We start from the raw sequence: 25059 nt of genomic DNA on the forward strand, positions 1-25059 counted from the left end.
GCTGACAAGGCAAATCATTAATTTTTTTAACTTTATATTTAAACATACAGCACAGTAACAGGCTATTTGGCCCATGAGTCAGTTCTGCCCAATTTACACCCAATTAACCTACAACCCTGGTACATTTCAAATGGAGGAAACCGAGCCCCCGGGGAGAATATACAAACTCCTTACAGCGCAGGATTTAATCCCCAGTCCAAATTCCTGGTGCTCTAAAGGTGTTGCACTAACCACGATGTCAACCATCCAGCCCTAAATGTTTTCTTCTTCCAAAAAAATCTTGAAAATGGTGTTGGACCCTTGGTTGCCAGCTACATTTGTTTTCTTTTATTGATTTTTATTTCATTAGAATAAAAGGTTGTTTTTATTTTCAAGGTCAATATTTCTTTGTCGAAGCTGACATAAAGGACTTCACGCGACTTAAAGTTGACAAGAAACTTCAGGGAATATTCAATATTCTGCGACATTGCCACCGATTGCGGGAAGTCCGGGGGAATCACCTTGTTCGTTATGTACTACTTTAAAGAGATTGTGAATTACTTTGGTGTTCTTTGGCAGCATACATGGTAAATGCTAAAGAAACAATTTGCCAATCATATTGCAGCAATGAAAATGTATTGGCTTTATTATAATTTCTCTTCTGCTCCAAATATTATGCTGAGTGGTGGTCGACTGCCAAATCCCTACATTTATTGAGGAATTGTTTGAAATTTTCTTAAATCCATCTTTTTCACCATTCACCTTCAGATGACCTCCACTGATCCTTTATAATTAAAGACAGAGCTTGAAGTAGTTGTACCAGCTCCATTTAATTTTTGTTTAAAAGTAAGTGGCTAACAAAGTTTGATGGCTCCTCAGAGCCATCAAAGAAAATAGACAATTTGTCCTTTTTTTGATGACCAGCACTTTGTGTATAAACTGAATTGACTAAAATTATTTGGTTTCCTTTTGTTGTGATTTAATGTAATTCCAGAATTTTTAGTGAGATCTGCAGTAATTGATCAGCTCGTGTTCAAATTCTGTTTGCTCCCCAAATAAAATTTACTTCCACTGTGTTTGTATTTAAATGTTTAAAGGTACACAAGTTATTGGAACATATTTTGATTGCTATTAGTTGTACAATCAATACATTGAGCTATTAGTTTAATAATTTTTAGTTTAATTGTACAAGGCATTGGTGAGGCCAAATTTGGAGGACTGTGTACAGTTTTGGTCACCAAATTATAGGAAAGATATAAACAACATAGAGAGAGTGCAGAGAAGGTTCACGAGAATGTTGACAGGATTTCAAGGTTTGAGTGACAGGGAAAGGTTGTGCAGACTGGGGCTTTTTTCTCTGGAGCGTAGAAGATTGAGAGGGGACTTGATCGAGGTGTTTAAGATTTTAAAAGGGACAGACAGAGTAAACGTGGATAGGCTTTTTCAATTAAGAGTGGGGGAGATTCAAACTAGAGGGCATGGTTTAAGATTGAAGGGAGAAAATTATAAGGAGAACATGAGGGGAAATTTCCCTACGCAAAGGGTGGTGGGGATGTGGAATGAGCTTCCAACAGACGTGGTCGAGGCGGGATCATTGGTTACATTTAAGGAAAGACTAGATAGTTACATGGATAGGAGAGGACTGGCGGGGTATGGACCGGGCGCTGGTCAGTGGGACTAGGAGGGTGGGGATTTGTTACGGCATGGGCTGAATTGGCCTGTTCTGTGCTGTAAGTGGTTTATATGGTTATTTAATTAGCAGCAAACTGCAAATTTATGTATTATGTCGAATAGTGTTGTCATTTAGCCTTTGATGCAGTTTGAGTCAGGAAGGGAGAATTAGTGACCAAAGGTATTCAGTTGTAGCACTGGCACTTTTCCTTTGTTTCATGAAGAGTTCAGCATGATGCGATGCTGAGCTAACATGCTAATCGTAGGGTTGCTGGTGTTAGGTCTGCTTTGTTCATGAATGAGTGAGACAAACACCAGGCTGAGTCGAAATCAGGGTTCTTTGTTCTTTATTACCGGATTGTAACACTTGCGACTAAACATGTTAGTCGGAGAATGCATTCTGCCGTTATCAGCAAAATGGTGATTTTTTTATACCCTTGGATATGTGCTTAGAACATCATCATATCATTACTTGTCCAATGACTAAAACTGTTGCTATCCTTTCCCTGCTAGCTTCCTGCCTCTCAATCCATCAATGTCTCTCTTATCTTGTAAGTACAAGGATGCATTTACATCTTGTTACAGCCCTGTACAGGGCAGGGTAACTCCTTACACATTCCCATCTCATGATGTTTTACCTTACACTGGATATCTGAAATCTCAACAAAATGATACCAAAGAGCAACCTGAAGTAAAGGGGAGGCTGTTACACAGAAATCACTGGCCTTCATGGAGGGCTTTTTTCCTTCCCAGAGGTTAGCAGGGAGGTAAGACAAAAACCTTGGCTACAAAGAGTGATTGTAGAAGCAACCGGGAGATGCTCCAAACCAAAACCACTGCTTGTAGGGTCTGATGTTGACCTTGAAAACACTATTTAAAGCGAACGAAACTATGTATTAATTGAGTGGGTATATGAGAAAAATGAGTGGCACCAGCAACTCCTTTATGCTCCCCATTCCTGCTAGCGATTATGCAATAAAAGTTATTTGTGTAGCTCGTTTGTTCTGTTGTTTTTTCAGTGGAGATACAGCGTGGGTCAACTCTAACAAATCTGCGCTGCTCTGCTTTCATCAATTTTCCTCGTTATCTCCTCAAAAAAAACTCGTTCAGATTTATCAGGCATTGATAAATAAAAATGTATTGACTCGACCTAATCAATTCTAATCTTTACAAATGAAAATAAATCCTGTTCCGGTCAAAGAATCCCCTTGTGGTCCTCCAGTGGAAGAAAAGGACAAGTGTGTTTCACTTCCTTGTAATTAAAGAATGTTCACTGACCAGATAAAAACTTTTTCTCTATTTCCAGCATTTTCTGTTTCTGCCGATTCAAGAAACCTGAAACCACTTTGTTGCCTTTCTCATTTTGATAGTGAATAGTTGACTGATTTATACTTCCTCTGTTCTTTCTATTTCACTTTATGTATGTAGTCTTTGTAAAATAAACTCTTGAATCCTTGTTTTTTTAAATACCTCAGTTCCGCAGAGCCATAACGATCAAAGTTGATGTACCTTACAAAATGTTTCCATTCAGATTGAGGTAGTGCTTTCAGATCATTCTGATGGAAGTCGTGCATTAAAAACTTGGTTAAGATTAATGTAGTGGGTTGAAGGGTCAGTTTGTGACATATGACATGAGACAGAAAAATTTGCTGCTGTGTGACTCCTTGCTCTGAATTGCAAGACAGCCTTTCTGCAAAATTAAGAATGGTGCGAGCTTAAATTATTTTTACCACAGAATATTTTGTCACTTGATTTTCAGTGTAATAAATTCATTTGTGTTGAAAGAAAGTAGCTTTAACTGCTTTGAGTTGCTGGAGGTGCTCTGCGAATCAGGCAGCTTTCAAAGGAACAAATAGTCAAATGTTTTGAGTCACAACCCTTTATTCAGATTAAAATGGGAAGGAACGATTTCAACTATAGCTGGGAGGGTCTGAGACATGATAGAGTATTGGACAGAAAATGAGGGGTAGAGGAAGAGACCACAGGGAGGGGTGAACGTTGAAGGGAAAATGGAATATTTAAGATGAAAACTGAAACCAGATAGAAGTGGGAGTAATAAAATTTGAAAAACAAAATGTTCAGCTGTTGGGTTTAAGGCTGTTGAGGGATAATAGAATGTGCTGTTGACTCGAGTTTATATTAGACACACCTTAGCATTGGATGAGGCCTATGACCGGTATCTGAGAATGGTAGAGAGAGTTGAAATGATGGGCAACTGGAAGTTCAAACAGTGCATGTGTTTGGTGAAGCAGTAGATTATGTTGGCGTGCATCTTGGCGCCTCACAGTTTGGCGGGCAGCAACCTCCTTTGAAGAAGACCGCAGAGCCCACCTCACTGACAAAAGGCAAAGGAGGAAAAACCCAACACCCAACCCCAACCAACCAATTTTCCCTTGCAACCGCTGCAATCGTGTCTGCCTGTCCCGCATCGGACTTGTCAGCCACAAACGAGCCTGCAGCTGACGTGGACTTTTTACCCCCTCCATAAATCTTCGTCCGCGAAGCCAAGCCAAAGAAAGAAAAAGAAAAGATTATGTTGGACAAAGTACATGTAAAGCTCCTCATTTGGAAGGTCTGTTTAAGTTTCTCGATGAAGGTAAGGGATGAGATATTGGGACAGGTTTTACACTTTCTGTGATAACATTGGGAAGTTCCAATGGATAGAAGGCTGGGTGGGGAGGGAAGAATGGACCAGTGTCTGAGACTGACCTATGTGAAAAGCAGATAGGGGTAGCAAATGGAAGATGGGGCTGGTGGTGGGATCATAATGAAGTTGGCAGAAGTGTCAAAAGATAATGTTATGAGCCGAGAGGACCCCAAAACCCAGCAGAAACAGATATTCACCAAGACAAATTGTTAATTAAACAAAAGTTGCTTTTAATTATCTTTAAACATGAAAACAGGATCAAACTCTAACTTAATACTATTAACTGACTTAGCCTAAGTAATTCTAAGTGTACATGAAGTTTTGAAAAGTTATTTGATTCACAGTCAAATCTCACTTCTCATTCCTCCAAGTTCACTGGTTGCAGGCAATTCTTAACCTGTGCACAGAATTTAACATTTATGAAGTTCACCAGGCTTTGGTGCTTGAAAGGTAAATGGTTACCACTCAAGAAGGTTCTTATTGTTTTTCAGAGAGAGATTTGTTGCTCGTTGGACACAAACTGATTCCTTTCTGATCAGCCATGTCAGTGTCTTGCTGTAAAAACTTGCCCCCTTCTAGGTTTTCCAGATGATAAACTTTCTTTCAGGTCACCAGAGTTCCTTTTTGTTTACCTTATTTCAATTGAAACACTATGCAGCCAGCCATCTCCTCTTGTATGGACCGCTAGGGCTTTGACCAGGCTAAACTTAGCACACACAACCAGTCTCAAAATGGGTTTTTTGCACAAGCTGGCCAGCTTGTCCTGTTCCAGTCCCTACTGCTGCTGCTGCTGAACTGTAGCACTGAATTCTCTCTGACACTCACAGAGAAAAGCCTGTTTTTCTCTCTGCTTGCAAAACCACATGATCCTCTTAGAACAGCAATCTGCACTCAGACAGACTGCGGCTCAGAACCTACTCCTCCGAGTTCTTTCATCTGTTGCTTTTCAAAACAACAATCCATTAGTGAAGTCTCTTGGGCACTCCCCAAAGCTTTTGCAAAGGCACTCAGAGCCTGCCTGTCTAGCACCAGTATTTTAAATGAGATTTGTTTTGAAGTGTTTGTATGTGATCTACACTTTAAAAAAAAACCTACCACAATTTATCTCCTTTAAAACATATCTATATACAATGTTAAACAGCATAATCTGTCACGATAATGTGTTGAATGCAGAGGTTGGTAGGATGGAATGTGAGGACAAAAGTGAATTGCTCTGCCATGGGGGAGGTGGGAGAAAGGCAGAAGTAAAAGAAATGGAGGAGCTATCAATTTATTGTCATGAACAAGTCACAAAATTTGTTTTGTGGCAGCATCACAGTGCAAACATTTATATAATCCACCTTACAACAATAAATAAAAATAGTGCATAATAAGTCAAAGTAAGGAGCATCTGGTTCATTGACCATTCAGGAATCTGATGGTAGTGGGGAAAAACTGTCCTTGTGCTGCTGTGTGCACATCTTTAAGCTCCTTTACCTTTTCCCCAAAGGTAGAGTGAAGAGGGCATAGCCTAGGTGGTGGAGGTCCTTGAGTTTTGAGGCTGATTTCTTGTAGATGTTCTTGATGGAGTGATGTGTGGTGCCCATGATGTTGCAGGCCAATTTAACTTCCCTATGGAGTGAGATGTAAGATGGTGGCGGAAAGATGAATTTAAGTTAGAGATCCCAAAGTAAAAGATAGAAGACAAAAAAGAAAAAAGTACCCAAAATAAAGCACCCAAAAAAGAAAAGAATATTGAAAAAAAACAAGAAAATGTTAAGAATGGGCAAGAAGCAGAAACCACAAAGTCAAAAGGAACTGAAAAATCTAGAAATGGTAAAGACTCACCTCGTGGTCGGGATAGAGAGGCCACGGGAATGGAACATTGGGCCACTTAGCTAGAAGAGAGGGTGAGTGAAAGCAGCCTTAGCGGGCCTGACATATGAGGAGGACAGGAGACAGTTGTGATAGAACCGGCAGGAGTGGCAGAATGACCCAAGGCAGAGGCGGCGACTTCAGCAGAGGCAGCGATAGTGGCAGAAAAGGCACCATGGGCTGCCAAGAAGATGAAGGACCTACCTGGTAAGGCTGTTTCACCTGGGTATCGGGAGCAGGCTGCAGTCGGTGCCCCGTTGGGAGCATAAGGTTTCAGGGCTGACAGGGAGCAGGAGCAGTATGGCCAGGGATGGAGGGGAGAATGTGAGGTCGAGGCACGACATCAAAAGAGGAGGAGGAAGAAGATGAAGGTGGGAAAGAGGAGGAAGAATATGGACAAATGAGATGGGCAGTTAAGAAAGGAGGCAGTGGGCTTGATGCCCTACACAAGGGATATAGTGGAGGCCATTGGCTAGATTAATTTTTTTTAAAATTAGTGGTGGACCAGAGTATAATTAAGGAAAGATTGATGGAAAAGGTGACGGAAACGGATGAGAGAGTGGAAGAAAGACTGGAAAAGAAATGTGTGGGTGAAGGAAAGGAAGAAGATGTGAGGAAATAGTGGACTCCCTGGAGATCTACAGTAGAAGAAATAGCATAAAGATAGTGGGGCTGGAGAGGAGTCACGTGATGGAGTAGTGGCCAGTCGGGGAACTCCAGCCCTCTCCGGAAAAGTTTAAAAAAAACACAAAGGCACAAACACAAAAATTAAAATAAAGTGAAAGTAAAGGTGGGAAGAAAATGGCAACGAAGAAAGAAAAGTCGAAAGCAACGGGAAGAAGAGAAGAAGAAAAGACATTGGAAGAAGAAGGTGAAGGCCTTACCTGTCCGAGGAGGCCCGCCGCGGAGAGAGAAGCCCGCTCCCTCAGGTCAGTCAAAGTCCCGAGCTCAGGACTACAAAAATGGCTCGCAGAGCCAAGCAAAAGTGCGCAACCGCGCATGCGTGAGGAGTCGCGCATGCGCGATGCACATGACAAAAAAAAACACTGACGGGAGGGGGGACCAGCTGAGGAGTCAATCTCCACAGCTGAGAATGACAGCTACAACACAACAAAAAGAGAACATAGAAAACAATGAGAACAAGAAAGAAGAGAGTAAAAAGAAATCAAGGAAACAACAGATGACCAACCCAGAGGAAGAAGAAGAAGAACATAGAGAAATGGAAGAAGAAGGGAAGGGCAAGACAATGGATATTTTATTTTAAAGAATATAAGGAATCAGTAAAAGCATGGCAATCACAAGAATTTAGTGAAATAAAAAGAAGAATTAAAAGTACAGAAGAAAAAATGAATACATTAGAGATGGTCATGTCAGACATAGGAAAAAGAGTGGACAAGGTAGAAGAACGAGAAACAGCCGTAGAAATAGAAGTAGAGGTCTTAAAAAAGAAATTAGAAGAATCTATTAAAAGAAGTTAAAGAGACACAAGAGCTGTTAGCTCAGAAGATAGATATAATGGAAAATTATAATAGAAGAAATAATATAAAGATAGTGGGCCTTAAGGAAGATGAAGAAGGCAAGAATATGAGAGAATTTATAAAAGATTGGATCCCCAGGGTCCTAGGAAGACCAGAATTACAGGAAGAAATGGAAATAGAAAGGGCACATAGAACATTAGCCCTGAAACCACAGCCACAACAAAAACAAAGATCCATTTTAGTAAAATTCTTAAGATATACAACAAGAGAAAATATATTGGAGAAAGCAATGAAGAAAATAAGGGAAGACAAAAAGCCACTGGAATACAAAGGTCAACAATTTTTTTTCTATCCAGACATAAGTTTTGAACTCCTGAAGAAGAGAAAGGAGTTTAATACAGCAAAAGCGATCCTATGGAAAAAAGGATATAAATTTATGCTAAAGTACCCAGCGGTACTTAAAATAGTTATTCCAGGGCAGCAGAACAGACTATTCTCGGATCCGGAGGAAGCACGAAAACTTGCAGAACAACTACAAAACATGTAACGAGAGCAAAAATGACCACGAACTATATGTATGTGTGTGTGTGTCTATGTATATATGTGTGTACATGATTGTATCCATATTTAAAAGAAAATATATAGAGTATAGATAAGAATTAATAAGGGAAAGAAAGGGAAGAGAGGAAGTATGGAGGGAATTAAGAGAGATACCTTTGTTATATATGAAAATTAAAATCTTTTCTGGGGGGGCTGGGTGGGGAGGAGTTACGGTCACTGCGAAATCAGTTGACGCTTGCGAGTGAATTCGCAAATCCAAATGGAGAGGGGAGATGTGGTTGTCCGACAAGGGATAAAGGGCAACTCAGGAAGGGGAGGGGATAGTGGGGTTAAAGAAATTTTAGATAGGAAAATAAGGGGAATGTTTGATGTTTTAGAAATGTTGTCTTACAAAGTGTTCAAAACAAGAAATCAGAAAAGGATAAGAAGGAAAGGTGATGATGAGGAAACGGAAAGGAAAGATAAACAAAGTATGAAATGACTATGTTGAACTATATGACTTTAAATATTAATGGAATACATAACCAAATCAAAAGGAAGAAACTGCTAAATTTACTGAAAAAAGAAAAAATTGATATAGCATTCATGCAAGAAACACATTTAACTGAAATGGAGCACAAGAAATTAAAGAGAGATTGGATAGGTCATGTAACAGCAGCATCATATAATTCAAAAGCAAGAGGAGTAGCTATATTAATCAGTAAAAATGTACCAATTAAAATAGAAGAGGAAATAATAGATCCAGCAGGGAGATATGTAATTATAAATTATCAGATATATTCGGAGTTTTGGAATTTACTCAATGTATATTCACCTAACGAAGAAGATCAAAAATTTATACAAGATATTTTTTTGAAGATAGCAGACACGCAAGGGAACATACTAATAGGAGGGGATTTCAACCTTAATTTGGATTCAAACATGGATAAAACTGGGGAAAAAATTAACAGAAAGAACAAAGTAACCAAATTTATAATTAAATCGATGCAAGAAATGCAACTTTTGAATATTTGGAGGAAACGACACCCAAAGGAAAAGGAATATTCATATTATTCGGGTAGATATAAAACATACTCAAGAATAGACCTATTCCTGTTATCAGCTTGTATGCAAGACAGAGTAAGAAAAACAGAATATAAAGCTAGAATATTATCGGACCACTCACCCCTGATATTGACAATAGAGTTAGAGGACATCCCTCCAAGAATGTATAGATGGAGATTAAACTCCATGCTACTTAAAAGGCAGGATTTTAGAGAATTCATTGAAAGACAAATTAAAATGTACTTTGAAATAAATACGGAATCAGTGAAAGATAAGTTTATACTATGGGACGCAATGAAAGCGTTCATCAGAGAGCAAATAATAAGTTATGTAACCAAGATGAAGAAGGACTACAATCAGGAAACAGAGCAGTTGGAAAAGGAAATAGCAAATATAGAAAAAGAATTAGCAATAAAGGAAGACACAACTAAAAGAAGAGAATTGGCAGATAAAAATATAAAATATGAAACACTACAAACATATAAGGTGGAGAAGAACATAATGAAGACAAAACAGAAATATTATGAACTAGGAGAAAAAATGCACAAAATTCTAGTATGGCAGCTTAAGACAGAACAAACTAAGAGAATGGTATTGGAATCAAGGAAAAAAGACAAGCAAATCACATATAATCCAACGGAGATTAATGAAAACTTCAGAGAATTCTACGAACAATTATACCAAACTGAAAATGAAGGGAAAGAAGACAAAATAGATGAATTTTTAACTAAAATTGAACTACCAAAATTACAAATAGAGGAACAAAATAAATTAACAGAACCATTTGAAATAGTAGAAATACAAGAGATAATAAAAAAACTACCAAATAATAAAACACCAGGAGAGGATGGATTCCCAATAGAATTCTATAAAACATTTAAAGATTTAATAATTCCTCCCCTCCTGGAAGTAATCAACCAGATTTATAAAACACAAAGCTTACCAGATTCATGCAAAACAGCAATAATTACAGTAATACCAAAGACAGGGAAAGATCCACTCGCACCAGCGTCATATAGACCAATATCTTTACTTAACACAGATTATAAGATAATAGCTAAACTATTAGCAAACAGATTGGCCGACTATGTACCAAAAATAGTAAATCTAGACCAAACTGGCTTTATTAAAAAAAGACGAACGACAATATTTGTAAATTTATTAACTTAATTCATGCAGTAGAAGGAAATAAAGCTCCAACAGTAGCGGTTGCTTTAGACGCAGAGAAGGCCTTTGACAGAGTAGAATGGAATTATTTATTCAAAGTATTGCAAAAATTCAGTTTACCAGAGAAGTATATTAATTGGATTAAAGCATTATATAAGGGGCCATTGGCGAAAGTGACAGTAAATGGATATATATCAAAGCAATTTAACTTAAGCAGATCAACAAGGCAGGGATGCCCACTATCGCCCTTATTGTTCGCGTTAGCTATAAAACCACTAGCAGAATTGATAAGAACAGAAAATAAAATTAAAGGGATAAAAATAAAAGACAAGGAATATAAAATCAGTTTATTTGCGGATGATGTTATAGTATACTTAACAGAACCAGAAATATCAATAAAAGAATTACATAAGAAATTGAAGGAATATGGAGAAGTGTCGGGTTACAAGATTAACGCAAATAAAAGTGAAGCAATGCCAATGAATAATGCGGATTTCACAAAATTTAAGAAAGAATCACCATTCAGATGGCAAATGCAAGCAATAAGATACCTAGGTATACAAATAAATAAAAACCTCGGCCATCTATATAAACTCAATTATTATCCACTAATGAAAAAATTACAGGACGACTTAGAGCATTGGAAAGACTTACCACTAACACTAATAGGAAGGATAAACTGTATTAAAATGAACATTTTCCCAAGGATACAATACCTATTTCAGGCATTGCCAATATACTTGACGGAGAAATTCTTCAAGGAGTTAAAGAAAATAATAAGGAAATTTTTATGGAAAGGGGGGAAACCGAGGATAGCACTAGATAAATTAACAGAATGGTATAAACAAGGAGGCTTACAACTGCCAAACTTTAAAAATTATTATCGAGCCGCATAATTAAGATATCTATCAGATTTTTTTCAAACAAGGGAAAAACCAGATTGGACCAGATTAGAACTAGATAAAATAGGGGAGAAGATACCTGAACATATGTTATATAAATGGGATAAAAAATTGGTACAACGTAGGAATTCTCCAGTATTACATCATCTGCTCAATATTTGGAAGAAGATTCATGTAGAAAGGAATAAAACAAATTACCAACTACCAAAACTAATACTGACGCAAAATCAGCTAATCCCTTTTACAATAGATAACCTTTCCTTTAGAGAATGGGAGAAAAAAGGGATCAAAAGAATAGAAAATTGCTTTTCAGGAAATAAATTATTATCCTTTGAACAAATGAAGGATAAATATAATATAACTCACGATTCAGTGTTGGCATACTACCAACTGAAATCCTACTTGAAGGACAAATTGGGAAGCAGTCTGAGGTTACCAGAGGGAAATAATTTTGAATATGTGATTACAGACACAATGATAATCAAAAAATTTATAACAAACATGTATATTAAACTGCAAGAAAAGGAGAATGAGGAAACAAATGGTAAAACTAAACAAAAATGGGAACAAGATCTAAACATAAAGATAAAGAAGGAAACATCGGAGAAGTTATGCTCAGGAACTATGAGAAATACAATAAATACGAGGTTACGTATGATACAATATAACTGGATACACAGGCTATATATTACACCTCAAAAGTTAAATAAATGGGACCCAACAGTATCTGACAGATGTTTTTGCTGTAAAAAGGAAATGGGAACAACAATTCATGCAATCAGGACATGTGAGAAAGTGAAAAAATTTTGGGAAGATCTAAACCAGATATTAAATAAAATCACAAAAAGCAATATACCAAAAAACCCAGAGATCTTCCTCCTAAGTAACATAAAAAACAAAGAATTTGGACTTGATTTGGATGGTGCACAAAAAAGATTTGTTAGGATAGCCCTAGCTGTAGCAAAAAAATGTATTATGTCAGCCTGGAAATTAGAAGATAACTTGAGAATACAACAATGGTATATAGAAATGAATAAATGTATTCCATTAGAAAAAATAACATATAGTTTAAGAAATAATCTTACAATATTTGAACAAATATGGGAGCCATACATGAAACACAATAGAGAAAACCTACCGGGGACATCTACCACCTAAAATGACAGAAGGAGAAGGGAATGAAAAGAATTGACTCAGTGGAATTTCTTGTTTATTTTTATTGAGTGACAACATTGTTTGACGGGTTTAATGTATCTTAGATTCTGAACTTTAAATGAATGGGAGGGGAGATAGGGAGGGTGGGATGGGAAGAGGGAGGGGGAGAAAATGACACTATATATTTGAAAAGGAAAATGTATGTATCCTGATCAATGTGGTTTATAGTGTGAAAAATAAAAAAATTTAAAAAAGAGATAGTGGGGCTGAAGGAGGACATGGAGGGAAGAGATCTGGTGGAATTCTTCAAAAAGTGAATTCCAAAATGCTGGGGAGGGACAAAATTATGGATGAACTAGAACTTGAAAGGGCTCTCTGGTCTCTTGCCCCCCCGCCTGGGTATAAATCAATGACTACTCCAGCCTGATCAAATGCCTTCACTACCAGCACTACCAGGACAGATAGAAAATTTTACAGGCAACGGCAATGGGAGCAAAGGAAAGTGGGGTGGGGGTCTAGCAGAATATGGAGGAAAGAAAATCCTCTTCTACCCAGACTTTATTGTGGTACTATTAAGGCGCGGGAAAGAATTTGATCAAGTTTTTTTTAAAAATTAAGGCAAAAAGGAATAGAGTTCACCCTCCTTCACCTAGCAACTTTAAAAATAATTAGGCTGGGAGGGGAAAGAATTTTTTTTTAACAGATGCCAATGAGGCAATGGGTTAGGTAAAATGTTCCCATCCTCTCCAGAATAATATAAATGGGGAGGGGAGGGGAAGGAAATTAATGGAATGATTGGTTGTTTATATTGTAAAGGATGGGAATGTTTTATTATTTAAAAATACAAATGTGAAAGTTAAATAAAAAATTAATGTGGGCAGCACTAAGAAGGGAGGAAGGAATAATGAAGGAGTTAGATGGGGGCAATAGGCACCAGTATTTTGGATATTGGTACCAGGAGGGGAAAGAGGTGTCAGGAAGAATGGAAAGAATGGTGGGATAATTTGGGGATAATTTTGGCTATATCTTTTACGGTTTTGTTGGTTCTAGTTTTTTAAAGTTTGTTTAGGTTTTATTTGGAGCACGGTTGTCTGCAACAGAGATCTGTGGAGGATAAGCTGGACGAAGGATAAGTATTATGGTAAAGGAAAGAAGGGGAGGGAAATGATGGAGAGGTTCTGGGATAATGGATAAGACAGTCAAATTTGTGTGTTTCAATGTAAATGGGCTGAAAGGAACTGTAAAGTGGAAGAGTTTTGGCACACAGAAAAAAACAAGCGAATATAATGTTTGTTTGGTGACCTACCTCACAAATCAAAAATACATAAGAATACATCAAGAATACATAAAGTTAAAAAAAAGAGGGTGGGTGGGTCAGATGGTGACATCTTTCTTTATATAGAGCTAGGGGAGTGGCCATCATCATAGGAAAGTTTTCCATTGGTGATCTGGGCTGTGGTCATTGACCCAGCTGGGAGATTTGTGATGATTCATTGTCAGATATATTTGGAATTATGGACAGTCATGAATATATATATGCCATGAATTTTGATGACAAACAATTTACACAAAATATATTTTTGAAAGCAACAGAAGGGTATGTGAATTGGAGGGGATTTGGTCTTTGACAAGTTAGCGAGGAAGATAACAAGGACCAGGGCAGCCAAAACTACCCTGGTCTTTATGTAAGAGTTGAATTTAATAGATGTCTGGAGAAGGGAACATCCGAGAGAGAGGGATTATTCATTTTACTCGAAACACCATGATTCCTACACTAGAATTGATTTATTTTTGCCATCAGACCAATTGGAGGGCAGGATAATGGAAACCGAGTACACGGCTCAGTTATTGTCTGACCATTCACCCTTGACTCTATCTATTGTAATGCCAGATAAACAAGCCACAATATATAGATAGTGCTTTAATTTTCTGCTGTTTGGAAAACCAGGATTTTGATGCTTTTTTGAAGCTCAGTTTGAGTTGTTCAATACGTCAAAATGTTCCTCTACTGATAATACTTTACTATTGTTCGACATACTGAAGGCTTATTGAAGGGGCCAGATAATTGGATACACTAAGGGTATTAAAAAGGAGTATATGAAAGAGATAAATGATTTGGAACAAGAAATTACCCAATTATCATCTTTTTCAGATAAAGATTTTATATCAGAAATGTATGCATTATTACAAGATACTATGGATAAAATAATTTAGACAAATCTAGGATTAAATGGGAGTATGATTTAAGTTGTGAGATTAGTCAGGTGGATTGGGAAAATATGTGTTATGATGGGTTGAGTAAATTAATTAATGTAAGGTATAGTGTGGTTAATTATAATTTTTTGCATCAGTTATATTTAACCCCTGAAAAATTGAAAAACTATGGATTTAGTAATTCAGATCTGTGTTTTAGGTGTGGATTATGTGTTGGAACATTCATACATTCTGTTTGGTTTTGTGATAAAGTTCATACTTTCTGGTTTAAAATTAGGAATTTCCTTCAAAATTTGTTTAAAATTCAATTTCCTTTAGATCCTAAAAATTTTTTTGTTGGTTATTTTACTCCATTAGTGGACTTGGGGTTGGGTAAGTTTCAGACAGCGTTTATTCGTCTAACATTGTCAGTTGCTCGTAAATGTCTTGCTATGTCTTGGAAAGATGAAGCGGAGTTGAATGTAGTTCGATGGCATCATGAGTTGAAGTCGTGTATCTATATGGAGAAAATAACATATAATTTACAAAATAATTATGATTTTTTTCTGTTAAGATGTGGACACTGTATGTGAAAGAATATGAATTTAGTAATATTGTAAATTACTGAATGTTTTTGTTTATTTTTAATACTTCCCTTTAGGGATCTGTTTTGAGAGGGGGAGAGGGTAGGTTTGTTTTACTGTTTTATTATTAGATTACTTATTCTGTAAAAGTCTATTTATTCTTATTGAAAAAATAGTAAATAAAGTTTAAAAAAAAGAAATTACCTAAATGGAAAAAGATTATCAAAGATTGGGCTCTCAGGATAAATATAGGAATTTAATGAATAAAAAGCTCATATATAATACAATGCAAACATATAGGATAGAAAAGATTATTCTAAGATCGAAACAACAGTATTATGAGTGGGGGAAAGGGCCCATGAGGCAAGTGAGGGTGGAAGAGGTCTCAAGAATGTGATCCAAATGGGGGAACACAAAATATCATACAATCCAAATGAGATAAACAAAACATTTAGGAAGTTTTATACATAGCTGTATAAATCAGAGATATTCAGCTTAAATAGATTACTTTTGCTTGCATTGGAATTACCAAGTTTGGATCAGGATGAAAGAGGGGGCTGGGTGCCCCTTTCTCTAGAGGGGAAATTGAGGAAGCTCTAGGCTCATTGCAGGCTAGAGTTCAAATCACCAGAGGAGGATGGGTTCCCCACTGAATTTTATAAAGAGTTTAAGGATCTTTTAATGCCCCTTATTATGAGGGTGGTTTAACAAGCAGCAGAGACATACTTTCCTGGAGTCTTTATCAACAGCAATTATTAAAGTGATCCTAAAAAAAGACAATGGCCCCTTGAATCCCGCTTCCTTTAGGCCAATTTATTATTGAATGTAAATTATAAAATTATGGCAAAAGCATTGGTCAACAGATTGGTTCAACATTACTGAAACTAACAAACCCAGACCAAGTGGGATTTGTAAAAATGAGACAATCATCAGATAATGTGCAGATTATTTAATTAGTGCATCTGACACAGTTGGGAGTGAACCTGGGCGTGGCAGTAGCCCTGGATGCAGAGAAGGCCTTTGTCAGACTGGAATAGGACTTTTTATTTAAAGTATTGGAGAGATTTGGATTGGAACAACCATTCATAAATTGTGTAAATATAAAATATCATAAGCCTCAAGCTAAAATTATAATGAATGGGTAAGTGTTCTTGCTGGGCAGGTCCAGTAAGCAGGGTTGCCGACTGTCGACAGCATTGTTTATATTGGCTATTGAACCACTGGCAAAGCCTTTCAGAGGGATCCAGATATAAAGGGGTTCAGAGTGGGCCAGGAGGAGCAAAAAATCAATTTTTGGTGATGATATGCTAGTATATTTGACATATCTTGTGGGGGGGCAAGGGAATTTGTTGGCTAGGCTGAGAACCACACTGGAGGATTATGGTAACTCTCAGATACAAGATAAATCTGGACAAGAGTGAAATCATGCCCTTGACAAAGTGGGACTATAGACCATATCAACAAGGGAGCCAATATAAATGGCCTCAAGAGGATATAAAATATTTGGGGATAAAAGTGGATAAGGATTTACGTAATTTATATCAGCACAATTATCTCCCTTTGCTCTGGAAAATTGAGAAGGACCTTTGTAGAAGGAGTACCCTGCCCATAACTTTGGTGGGCAGGGTTAATTCTGTTAAAATGAAAGTAATGCTTACACAACAATATTTATTTCAGTCCTTGTCCATCCCATTTCCCCAGAGATTCATAAAGACAGTCAATGGATGTAAATAGGGTGGTGAAGCTAGCTTTTGGTATTCTGGCCTTCATAAATCAAAGTATTGAGTATAGGAGTTGGGATGTTATGTTAGAGTTGAAAAAGGCAATGGACTTCATAAATCAAAGTATTGAGTATAGGAGTTGGGATGTTATGTTAGAGTTGAAAAAGTCAATGGTCACTGAATTATAGAAAGGATATCAACAGAATAGAGATAGTGCAGAGGAGATTTACAATAATGTTATGGGTTTCAGGGTTTGAGTTACAGGAAAAGGATAAACAGGCTGGGATTTTATTTCCTGGAGCATAGAAGATTGAGGGGTGATTTTATAGAGGTATTTAAAATTATGAGGGGGACAGATAGAGTAAATGTGGACAGGTTTTTTCCATTGAGAGTGGGGGAGATTCAAACAAGAGGACATGGATTGAGATTGAAGGAGGAAAAGTATAGGGGAAACATGAGGGGACACATGAGGGGACATTTCTTCACTCACAGTGTGAAATGAGCTTCTAGCCAAAGTGCTTGACACGGGCTCGATTTTAATATTTAAGGAAAAGTTGGATAGGTATATGGATGAGGAGGTATGGAAGGTTATGGGATGGGTGTGGATCATTGGGATGAGGTGGGAGAAGGTGTTTGGCATGGACTCAAAGGGCCAAACTGGCCTGTTTCTGTGCTGTAATTGTTGTATGTGTCAAGAAGTTCTTGTGGAACAGTAAGGTGGCTAGGGTCTCCATGGAAAAATTGACTTGGGATTATGAACTGGATGTCTAAAATTACAAGACCAAAAAAAAACTATTCGGTGGCCCAGTCAAGGTTTATCGCTTCCCTCTCCTGGGCACAAATTGGACTACACACAGCAGGAGAAAAGAGAAAAAAATTAATACCTGTGACTCTGGATAAGATCCTGGATATCTGGTGCCAGAAGGGGATCAGGTGTATTGAGGATTGTATGAATGGGGGCAACTCACGTCATTTGAACAGCTGAGAAATAAGTATGATTTGTCAAATAAAACTTACTTCTGCTATCTTCAGTTAAGATCTTTCTAGAGGGATCATTTGGGACCATCTATGGCCCTACCTGTGTGTAGTGACATAAAGATTCTAATTCAAAAGGGGAATTCACGTAAATTTATTTATATGATGTATCTCCTATTCCAAAGTGACGGCAAGAGAAAGGTGGGAATCAGACTTGAGCACAACAATCCATAATGCTGGTCAGACTTGTCAGGACAGCATGAACACCAGTCATTAATGCCAGGTACAGGTTGGTGCAATATAAATCCTTTCATCAAATGTATCTCACACCACAAAAATTACATAAATCCAAACCAGAAATTTCAGAAATGTGCTTTAAGTGTGGTGTGGAGATTGGAACCTTTATCCATTCATCCTGGCTGTGGACAAAGGTGAAATCCTTTTGGGAGGACCTGGGGAACATCCTGAAAAAATTACAAAGTTGGATTTTCCACAGGATCTGGAATTGTGCCTTTTGGGAAACATTATGGACATGTGTTTTAAACTGTCCAAATACCAAATTCAGTTTGTGAAGGTTACATTGGCGATAGCCAGAAAATGTATAACGGTCAAGTAGAAGTCCGACTCACAACACGATAAAAAGTGGAAATTCAGATTGTATTCCCTTGGAAAAAAAATCATGTAAATTTAAGGAGGAAATATGACATATTTGTTGGGGTGGCAATCTTATCTGCAACATATTGTTACGCAGATATAATTATACACCTTCTGAATAAAAAGGCAATAATCTGTGCTAGCAGTGAATAAATGTAGTGGGTCCTGGCACAGACGACGTGCTCATCTATTTTGTTCCCTATCTTTTTTATTCCACGTTACTTTGGGGTTTTTTCTTAAGTTTCTTTAAGGGTCTGTGATTTTACTGATAATTGTTTTTGTATAAGCTTTGTGATATTAGGGTATGGGAGGGGGGAGAGGGAAAGTGGGGAATAAACAGACTCTGATTGTTATATACCATTGTTGAGAGAGATTGTATTATTTGGATTTGTGTGAATCTTTGAAAATCAAAATAAAATTTAAAAAAAAAACCCTCTGGAATTTTTTCTTGTCCTGAGCGTTGGCACCTCCATACCAAATAGTGATACAACCATTGAATTCTCTCCAAGGTACACATGTAGAAGTTTTCAAGCGTCTTCTGTGACATACTGTAAAGGTTAAAAACTTGTGTTTTTGATTCTTAGTTAATTTTGTGCTTGTCTCTTTAAAAGTATTGTTTGTAGTGTTACCATAGTGACTATGACATAACATCAGTGCAGACGAAGAGCTTGCATCTCATTCTTCAATGAACTATGAAGGGAATGTGAGCTCCCTTCATAGATAATTTTATTTGAATTAATCTTATTTGTATATCTCTTTAAAGTTGAATATCATTATATCTTTAAATACAGGTTTTGTTTATTCATCATTATGAAAACCTTAATGTGTAGTTATGCAAAATGTTTATCCATTTTATCAATGAATTATAGCTACATAAAGCTGCATCTACAAAGTTTGGTTTATTGGATTAATAGGATAGTAATTTGGAATATCATCCTTGCATTTCCTTGAAGATGACACGTTTTGAAATTAGGAAATACTAGAACCTGGAAAGTGTTGTCTATACAAACTGAATCTCCTCATGAAGTATATTCGCTGATGAGCCTTCTTCATGATTGCATCAACATGGATATTGGTGTGATCTAAATCAATGACAGTTGGGAGGGAAGTTACGTATATACAAGATAACATTTCAGATATCTTGGAGTAGAAACCCTCATCTTAGGAAGTGAGGTGCTGAGAAGTTGGGATAAAGAAATTATTTTTATAAGATACAGAGTGGAAAGAGGTATAATCCAGGTCGATGTGGGAGTTGATGTGTTTTTTTTCTTATAGATACCGATGGATAATTTGTCTCCTGAAAGGGAGATCGAAGACCTGGAAGGGGAGAGAGGTGCCAGAAACATTCCAGGTAAATTCAAAGGCAGGGTGAAAATTGGCAGTGAAGTTGATAAAATTGTCAAGTTCTGTATGAGTTAAGAGATAGCATTAATACAGTTGATGACATTTGTGTTCATAAGCAACAACTTTAATTCCCTTCACTGTTCACAGACTCGTATCTGTCTTCTGCCTCATCCATTGCTAAATGTAAACTTGAGGAACAACATGCCAAATTCCTTTTTGGAAGCCTTAAACTCAACAGCATGAACATCAATTTTTCTAATTTCAGGTAACCTCTAGCTGGTTCCATTGTTTCCATCCCTTTGTTAACTACTCCTGTTCTTACTTTCCTTTCTAATCATGTATCCATTCTAGTGACCTTCTGTCCAATATCCAATCATCTTTTAATTCCTCCCCAGCGTCTTTTATTCCTCAATATAGTTGATATCTCCTTGACCCACTTTAGTCTCTATTTAGTCCTGACATGAAACGTTGACTGACCATTCCTACCAAAGGATGCTGTTGAACTTGTTAAGTTCCTTCAGCAGCTTATTGTTTACTAAAGATACCAGCATTTGTAGCTTTAGTGTTTCGCACTTCACTATTTGGTTCATTTCAAATATATTGTTCATTGTTTTATATTGTTCATAGATGATGTGCTGGGTTTTATACCATTGATATTGAACATTAGCCTTTCAAATTCTTCTGCAGAAGATCCATTTATATGTCACAATTTTCCTTAAGCTTATACTTTCATGTCCAGTTGAATATCATGTGCAATCGCTATTATAAGTTGTCTTTAATGCTATAAAGTGAAATGTCTCTCTTAAATATGCCGATTATCAGCATTCTTCAATCCCATCACCCCCCCCCCCCTGTAAAAACAGTTTTGATCAATATCTTGGTCTATGGGTTATATCAAAGATGTTATGTCATGCATGACATGGTGGTTAACTTGCCCTGCCATCCTATCTTGGCCTTGATATTGTTTTCCCATTCTCTTTCACATCCTTGTATTTTGACTGTTATTTTCTTGAAAATGAATAATTATTCCATCTCCACAGATGAGAACTCCACTAGTTCACCCAGTTTGAGAAGAAATTCTTCTATCTTAAATGCCTGTTATCAATTCAAAGACTAAGTATCACTTGGTCAAATCTGTCCACATGTTTTGAATAGTTCTTCACATACATGTGTTCAATAGGGATTACTGGATAGTGATCAGTAACAATAACTAAGTAACGATTTCCAGATTCCCAAAAAAGGGCTTAGGCCTAAATCTTTGATTTTTTTTTAACTTCCTGTGGATGCTGTATGACCTGCTGAGTTTCTCCAGCAATTTTAAGTATTGCACTGAACCCTAGCATCTGCAGATTTTCTTGTTTAACACCAAGTAACTTAAGTTATCCATCATTGAATCCAAATAATAAAAATCATGGAGAACAATGATGGTTTACTCTTGACTATAGAATTATACAGAAGGCATTTTATGTACTGTCTTCTCTGTTAACTCACTTTTATGTTTAGTTACTAAAGGTACAAAGAACCAACTTTCACTTAATAGCAGAATAATTTCACTATAAACAATCTACAAATCCATTAAAATATATAAGCAAGACATCAACAACACCATGAACCAAACTCAGTTCAACTACCCAGAAAGACAAGTCGACGATTCACAGATATGGAAACAGGCCCTTTAGTCTGCTTTCGCCAACCATGAAGGATCCAGGTTTACACTAATTCTACCGTGATTTTTCATTCCCCTCCAGATTTCACCTCTCTTCTGCACATTAGGGAAAATTGACTGACTTTTATGGATGTGGGAGGAAACCCCTGTGGACACAGGAAGAATGTGCAAACTCTGCACTGACACCACCATAGGTTAGGGTTGAACACAAGACACTTGTGCTGTGGAGCAACAGCTCCATCACTGTTGCTGTGCCACCCAGCAGACAGGAGAGCAGGAACTCCACCTTAACTGCACTCTTCTCCACTTCACAGGACCTACTGACTCTCTAGTGATTTTTTTTCTTCTTCATTCTCACTATGAAAATCTTGGAACTGCTTGCATAAAAGCCTTGCTCGATACAATAACATGTCACAAGGAGTGTCACAACTCCTGAAGTAGGTCCACAAGCTTTTCTGGGCATTTAAATACTCACCTCTGGCCTTGCCAGTAATGTTAATGAGGAAAAAGATCTCAAAAATAAAAGCAAATATCAATATGGCCATTTGATAAAGAAGCAGATCCATTACATCATGAGCTGATCCATTCTCCCACTCAGACTCACTCCCCTGCTTACTCCCCTTAACCTCCAATATTCTGACCATTCAGATACCAGGTATCAAGATAACCAAGAAATCTGCAGATGCTTGGGCCTTGTGCAGTTTCCCCTGGTCTCCAAAAGTGCTGGAGAAACTCAGCAGGCCCCCTTCCCACCACCCCCAACCTTTTTATTCAGGTGTCTGCCTGATTTATCAGCCTTCTTATAGAAGGGCTCAGTCCCAAACCACTGACTTCCTTTAACTTCTTATAGATGCTACGTGACCTATTGAGTTTCTCCAGCACTTTTGCATACTGAACTATCAATAATAAACAGGATCTTTCTTCTGATAATGGCCTGTTTAAAGTCATTAAATGAAACTAGTAAAACAAATCCTGCTTCAAAAATTGTTAGATGTTGATTTCATGTATAATTTTGCTGAATTACTAACTGATATTTAGAATCAGCTGTAAGACAATATACAGTATATCAATTAAATGGGAATCGAATCAGGAGCCATGGGGAGTGGAAGAACCAATAATCAGATGAACCGTAATCTTATTAATTGATACAAGATCTTGAGGGAACCTATTCCTTGTGTAATTTAAGAAAATTACTGCTGAACATCAATCTCTTCATGATCATGTTCACAGAATATCAGAATCAGAATTTATTGTCATGAACATGTCATGAAATTCATTGTTTTGCTGCAGGATTACAGTGCAAATGTTGCTATAAAATTACATTAAAAAAATTAAATTAGCACTGACGAGCCTTCTTCATGATTGACTCGACATGGAGGCCCCAGGACAGATCCTCCATTACTAAATGGATTAAAGTTATAGTTAATGCTGGGTTTATAGATTTACATATATCATCCTTTATTAAAACAAATGTATTAAAGTGTTAACGCCAGTATTAAATTATTTGAAGTCTCAATGTGCTGGCCTCCTCTGGTATACTATTGTAAAAGAAAAGGCAAATTTAAATTGTATATACCAGTCAATTGTATGTAGCAGTAGTTTCATTCATGCACAGCCTCTTTTTGATGGAATTGGTAATACTTGTTCTGCCCCTGCACCTGTATGCTTACAACATGCCTTCTGAGGCCGAAAGTTCCGAAGATTTACAACATCCAGCATGAATAATTTCTCTTCGGTCAATCACTCGTTTACACATAAAACATATTCTTGGCACTTGGGTTCCCGGTAAGATCTTGTTGCATCAGCTTAAATATTGATTAGCACACAGTCATGAAATATTGAAGCAATCAGAAAAACCTAGTTGAAAGAAGGGCAAGACTGACGCTCAGCCTTCTGGAGGATAGAATCTACATTCACGACGAGAGGACATATATGCAGTGACATCCATAATGCTTGGGACAAATACATTTTTTTTTCCTTTATTTGTCACTGTTTTTAATTTGTAATCAAACAATTCACATGTAATTAAAGTGCATACTCCAGATTTTATTCAGGATTATTTGTCTACATTTTGGTTTAGCCATGTAGAACCATTGTAGCACAGAAACAGGTCCCTTTAACCCTTCTAATCTGTGCTGAACCATTTTTCTGCCTAGTCCCACTGACCCAGTCCATAGCCTTCCATACCTCTCCCATTCATGTACCTGTCCAAATTCCTCTTAAGTTTTAAAATTGAGCCCGCCATTCACCACTTTGGCTGCCAGCTCATTCCACACTCCTACCACTCTATTTGAAGAAGTTCCCCCTAAACTTTTCCCCTTTCTCCCTTAACCCATGTCCTCTGGTTCGTATCTGCCGTATCAGTGGAAAAAGCCTATCTACATTTATTCTGTTTATCTGCATCATAATTTTAAATAGCTCCATCAAATCTCCCCTCATTCTTCTACACTCCAGGGAATAAAGTTGTAACCTGTTTAACCTATCCTTTTAACTCAGTTCCTGATGTCCAGGCAACATCCTAGTGAAATCTTCTCTGCACTATTTCACTCTTATTGATACCACAAAATGTCTGGTACAACTTTACGATAATATCCCAACTCCTATACTCAATACTTTGATTTATGAAGGCCAAAATGCCAAAAGTTCCCTTTTCAATGCTAACGGTGATGCCACTTTCAAGAAATGATGTATCTGTGGCATCAGACTGGTCAAGCTACCCATCTAACTCAGCAGAAACAGGCTGGAGAAGAAGGGCATTCATATGCATGGACGTTCCCACCCGCTATTGTTATTCATATGGTTGACTCAGTCAATCAGCAAAAACGGTGGGAACTTGAACAGTATAAAAGCAGCCTTTCCAGCCCTAATAAATGAGTGAGCTTAACCCGCCACACTGTGTGTGTGTGTCTTTCTTTGTAGCAGTCGGCTACAATTGGTGACCCCGACTGTTTAGAAGGAATCTAAACCTAGCAATGGAGAACGAAGCAGCAGTCAGCGCAGTAGGCCTGAAGCTCCCGACCTTCTGGACAGTTCAACCCGGCATGTGGTTCGACCGTGCGGAGGCTCAGTTCCAGATTCGGGGCATCACAGCAGAGACCACCTGGTACTACCATGTGGTCAGCACCCTGGATATGCAGACTGCAGACAGAGTGACCAACTTTGTCCACAGGCCACCATTGGAAGGCACTTACACTGCCTTCAAAGAGCTATTAACTGAGACGTTCGAACTCTCGGGGCGAGAGTGAGGAGCACATTTGCTCCACCTGGATGGGTTTAGACAGATCCCTGTCGGTACTCATCAATGAGATGCTGGCCCTCCTGGGCGATGAGCAGCTCAGCATCATATTTAAGCAGGCGTTCCTGCAACAGATGCCTGAAGACATTCAACTGCTCCTGGCAGAAGCGGATTTCACTGACCCCCGGAAAGTCGCAGCATGGGCAGACATTTTGTGGAAACAGAAACA

General features: G+C 37.7%; 1 protein-coding gene across 6 annotated transcripts in view; it reads left to right on the top strand.

Annotated features, from left to right (window-relative positions):
• The window catches only part of ska1 (spindle and kinetochore associated complex subunit 1), a 47627-nt gene extending 46574 nt beyond the window's left edge, over positions 1–1053 (top strand). For all 6 annotated transcript variants that reach the window (XM_069923895.1, XM_069923898.1, XM_069923896.1 and 3 more), the window contains one exon: positions 376–1053. In XM_069923895.1, the coding sequence (XP_069779996.1) occupies positions 376–524 (149 nt within the window). In that variant the 3' untranslated portion in view covers positions 525–1053. The remainder of the gene's footprint in view (positions 1–375) is intronic.
• The last annotated feature ends 24006 nt before the right edge of the window (positions 1054–25059 follow it).

This window comes from Narcine bancroftii, chromosome 3 (assembly GCF_036971445.1).
Source record: "Narcine bancroftii isolate sNarBan1 chromosome 3, sNarBan1.hap1, whole genome shotgun sequence".
NCBI lineage: Eukaryota > Metazoa > Chordata > Chondrichthyes > Torpediniformes > Narcinidae > Narcine > Narcine bancroftii.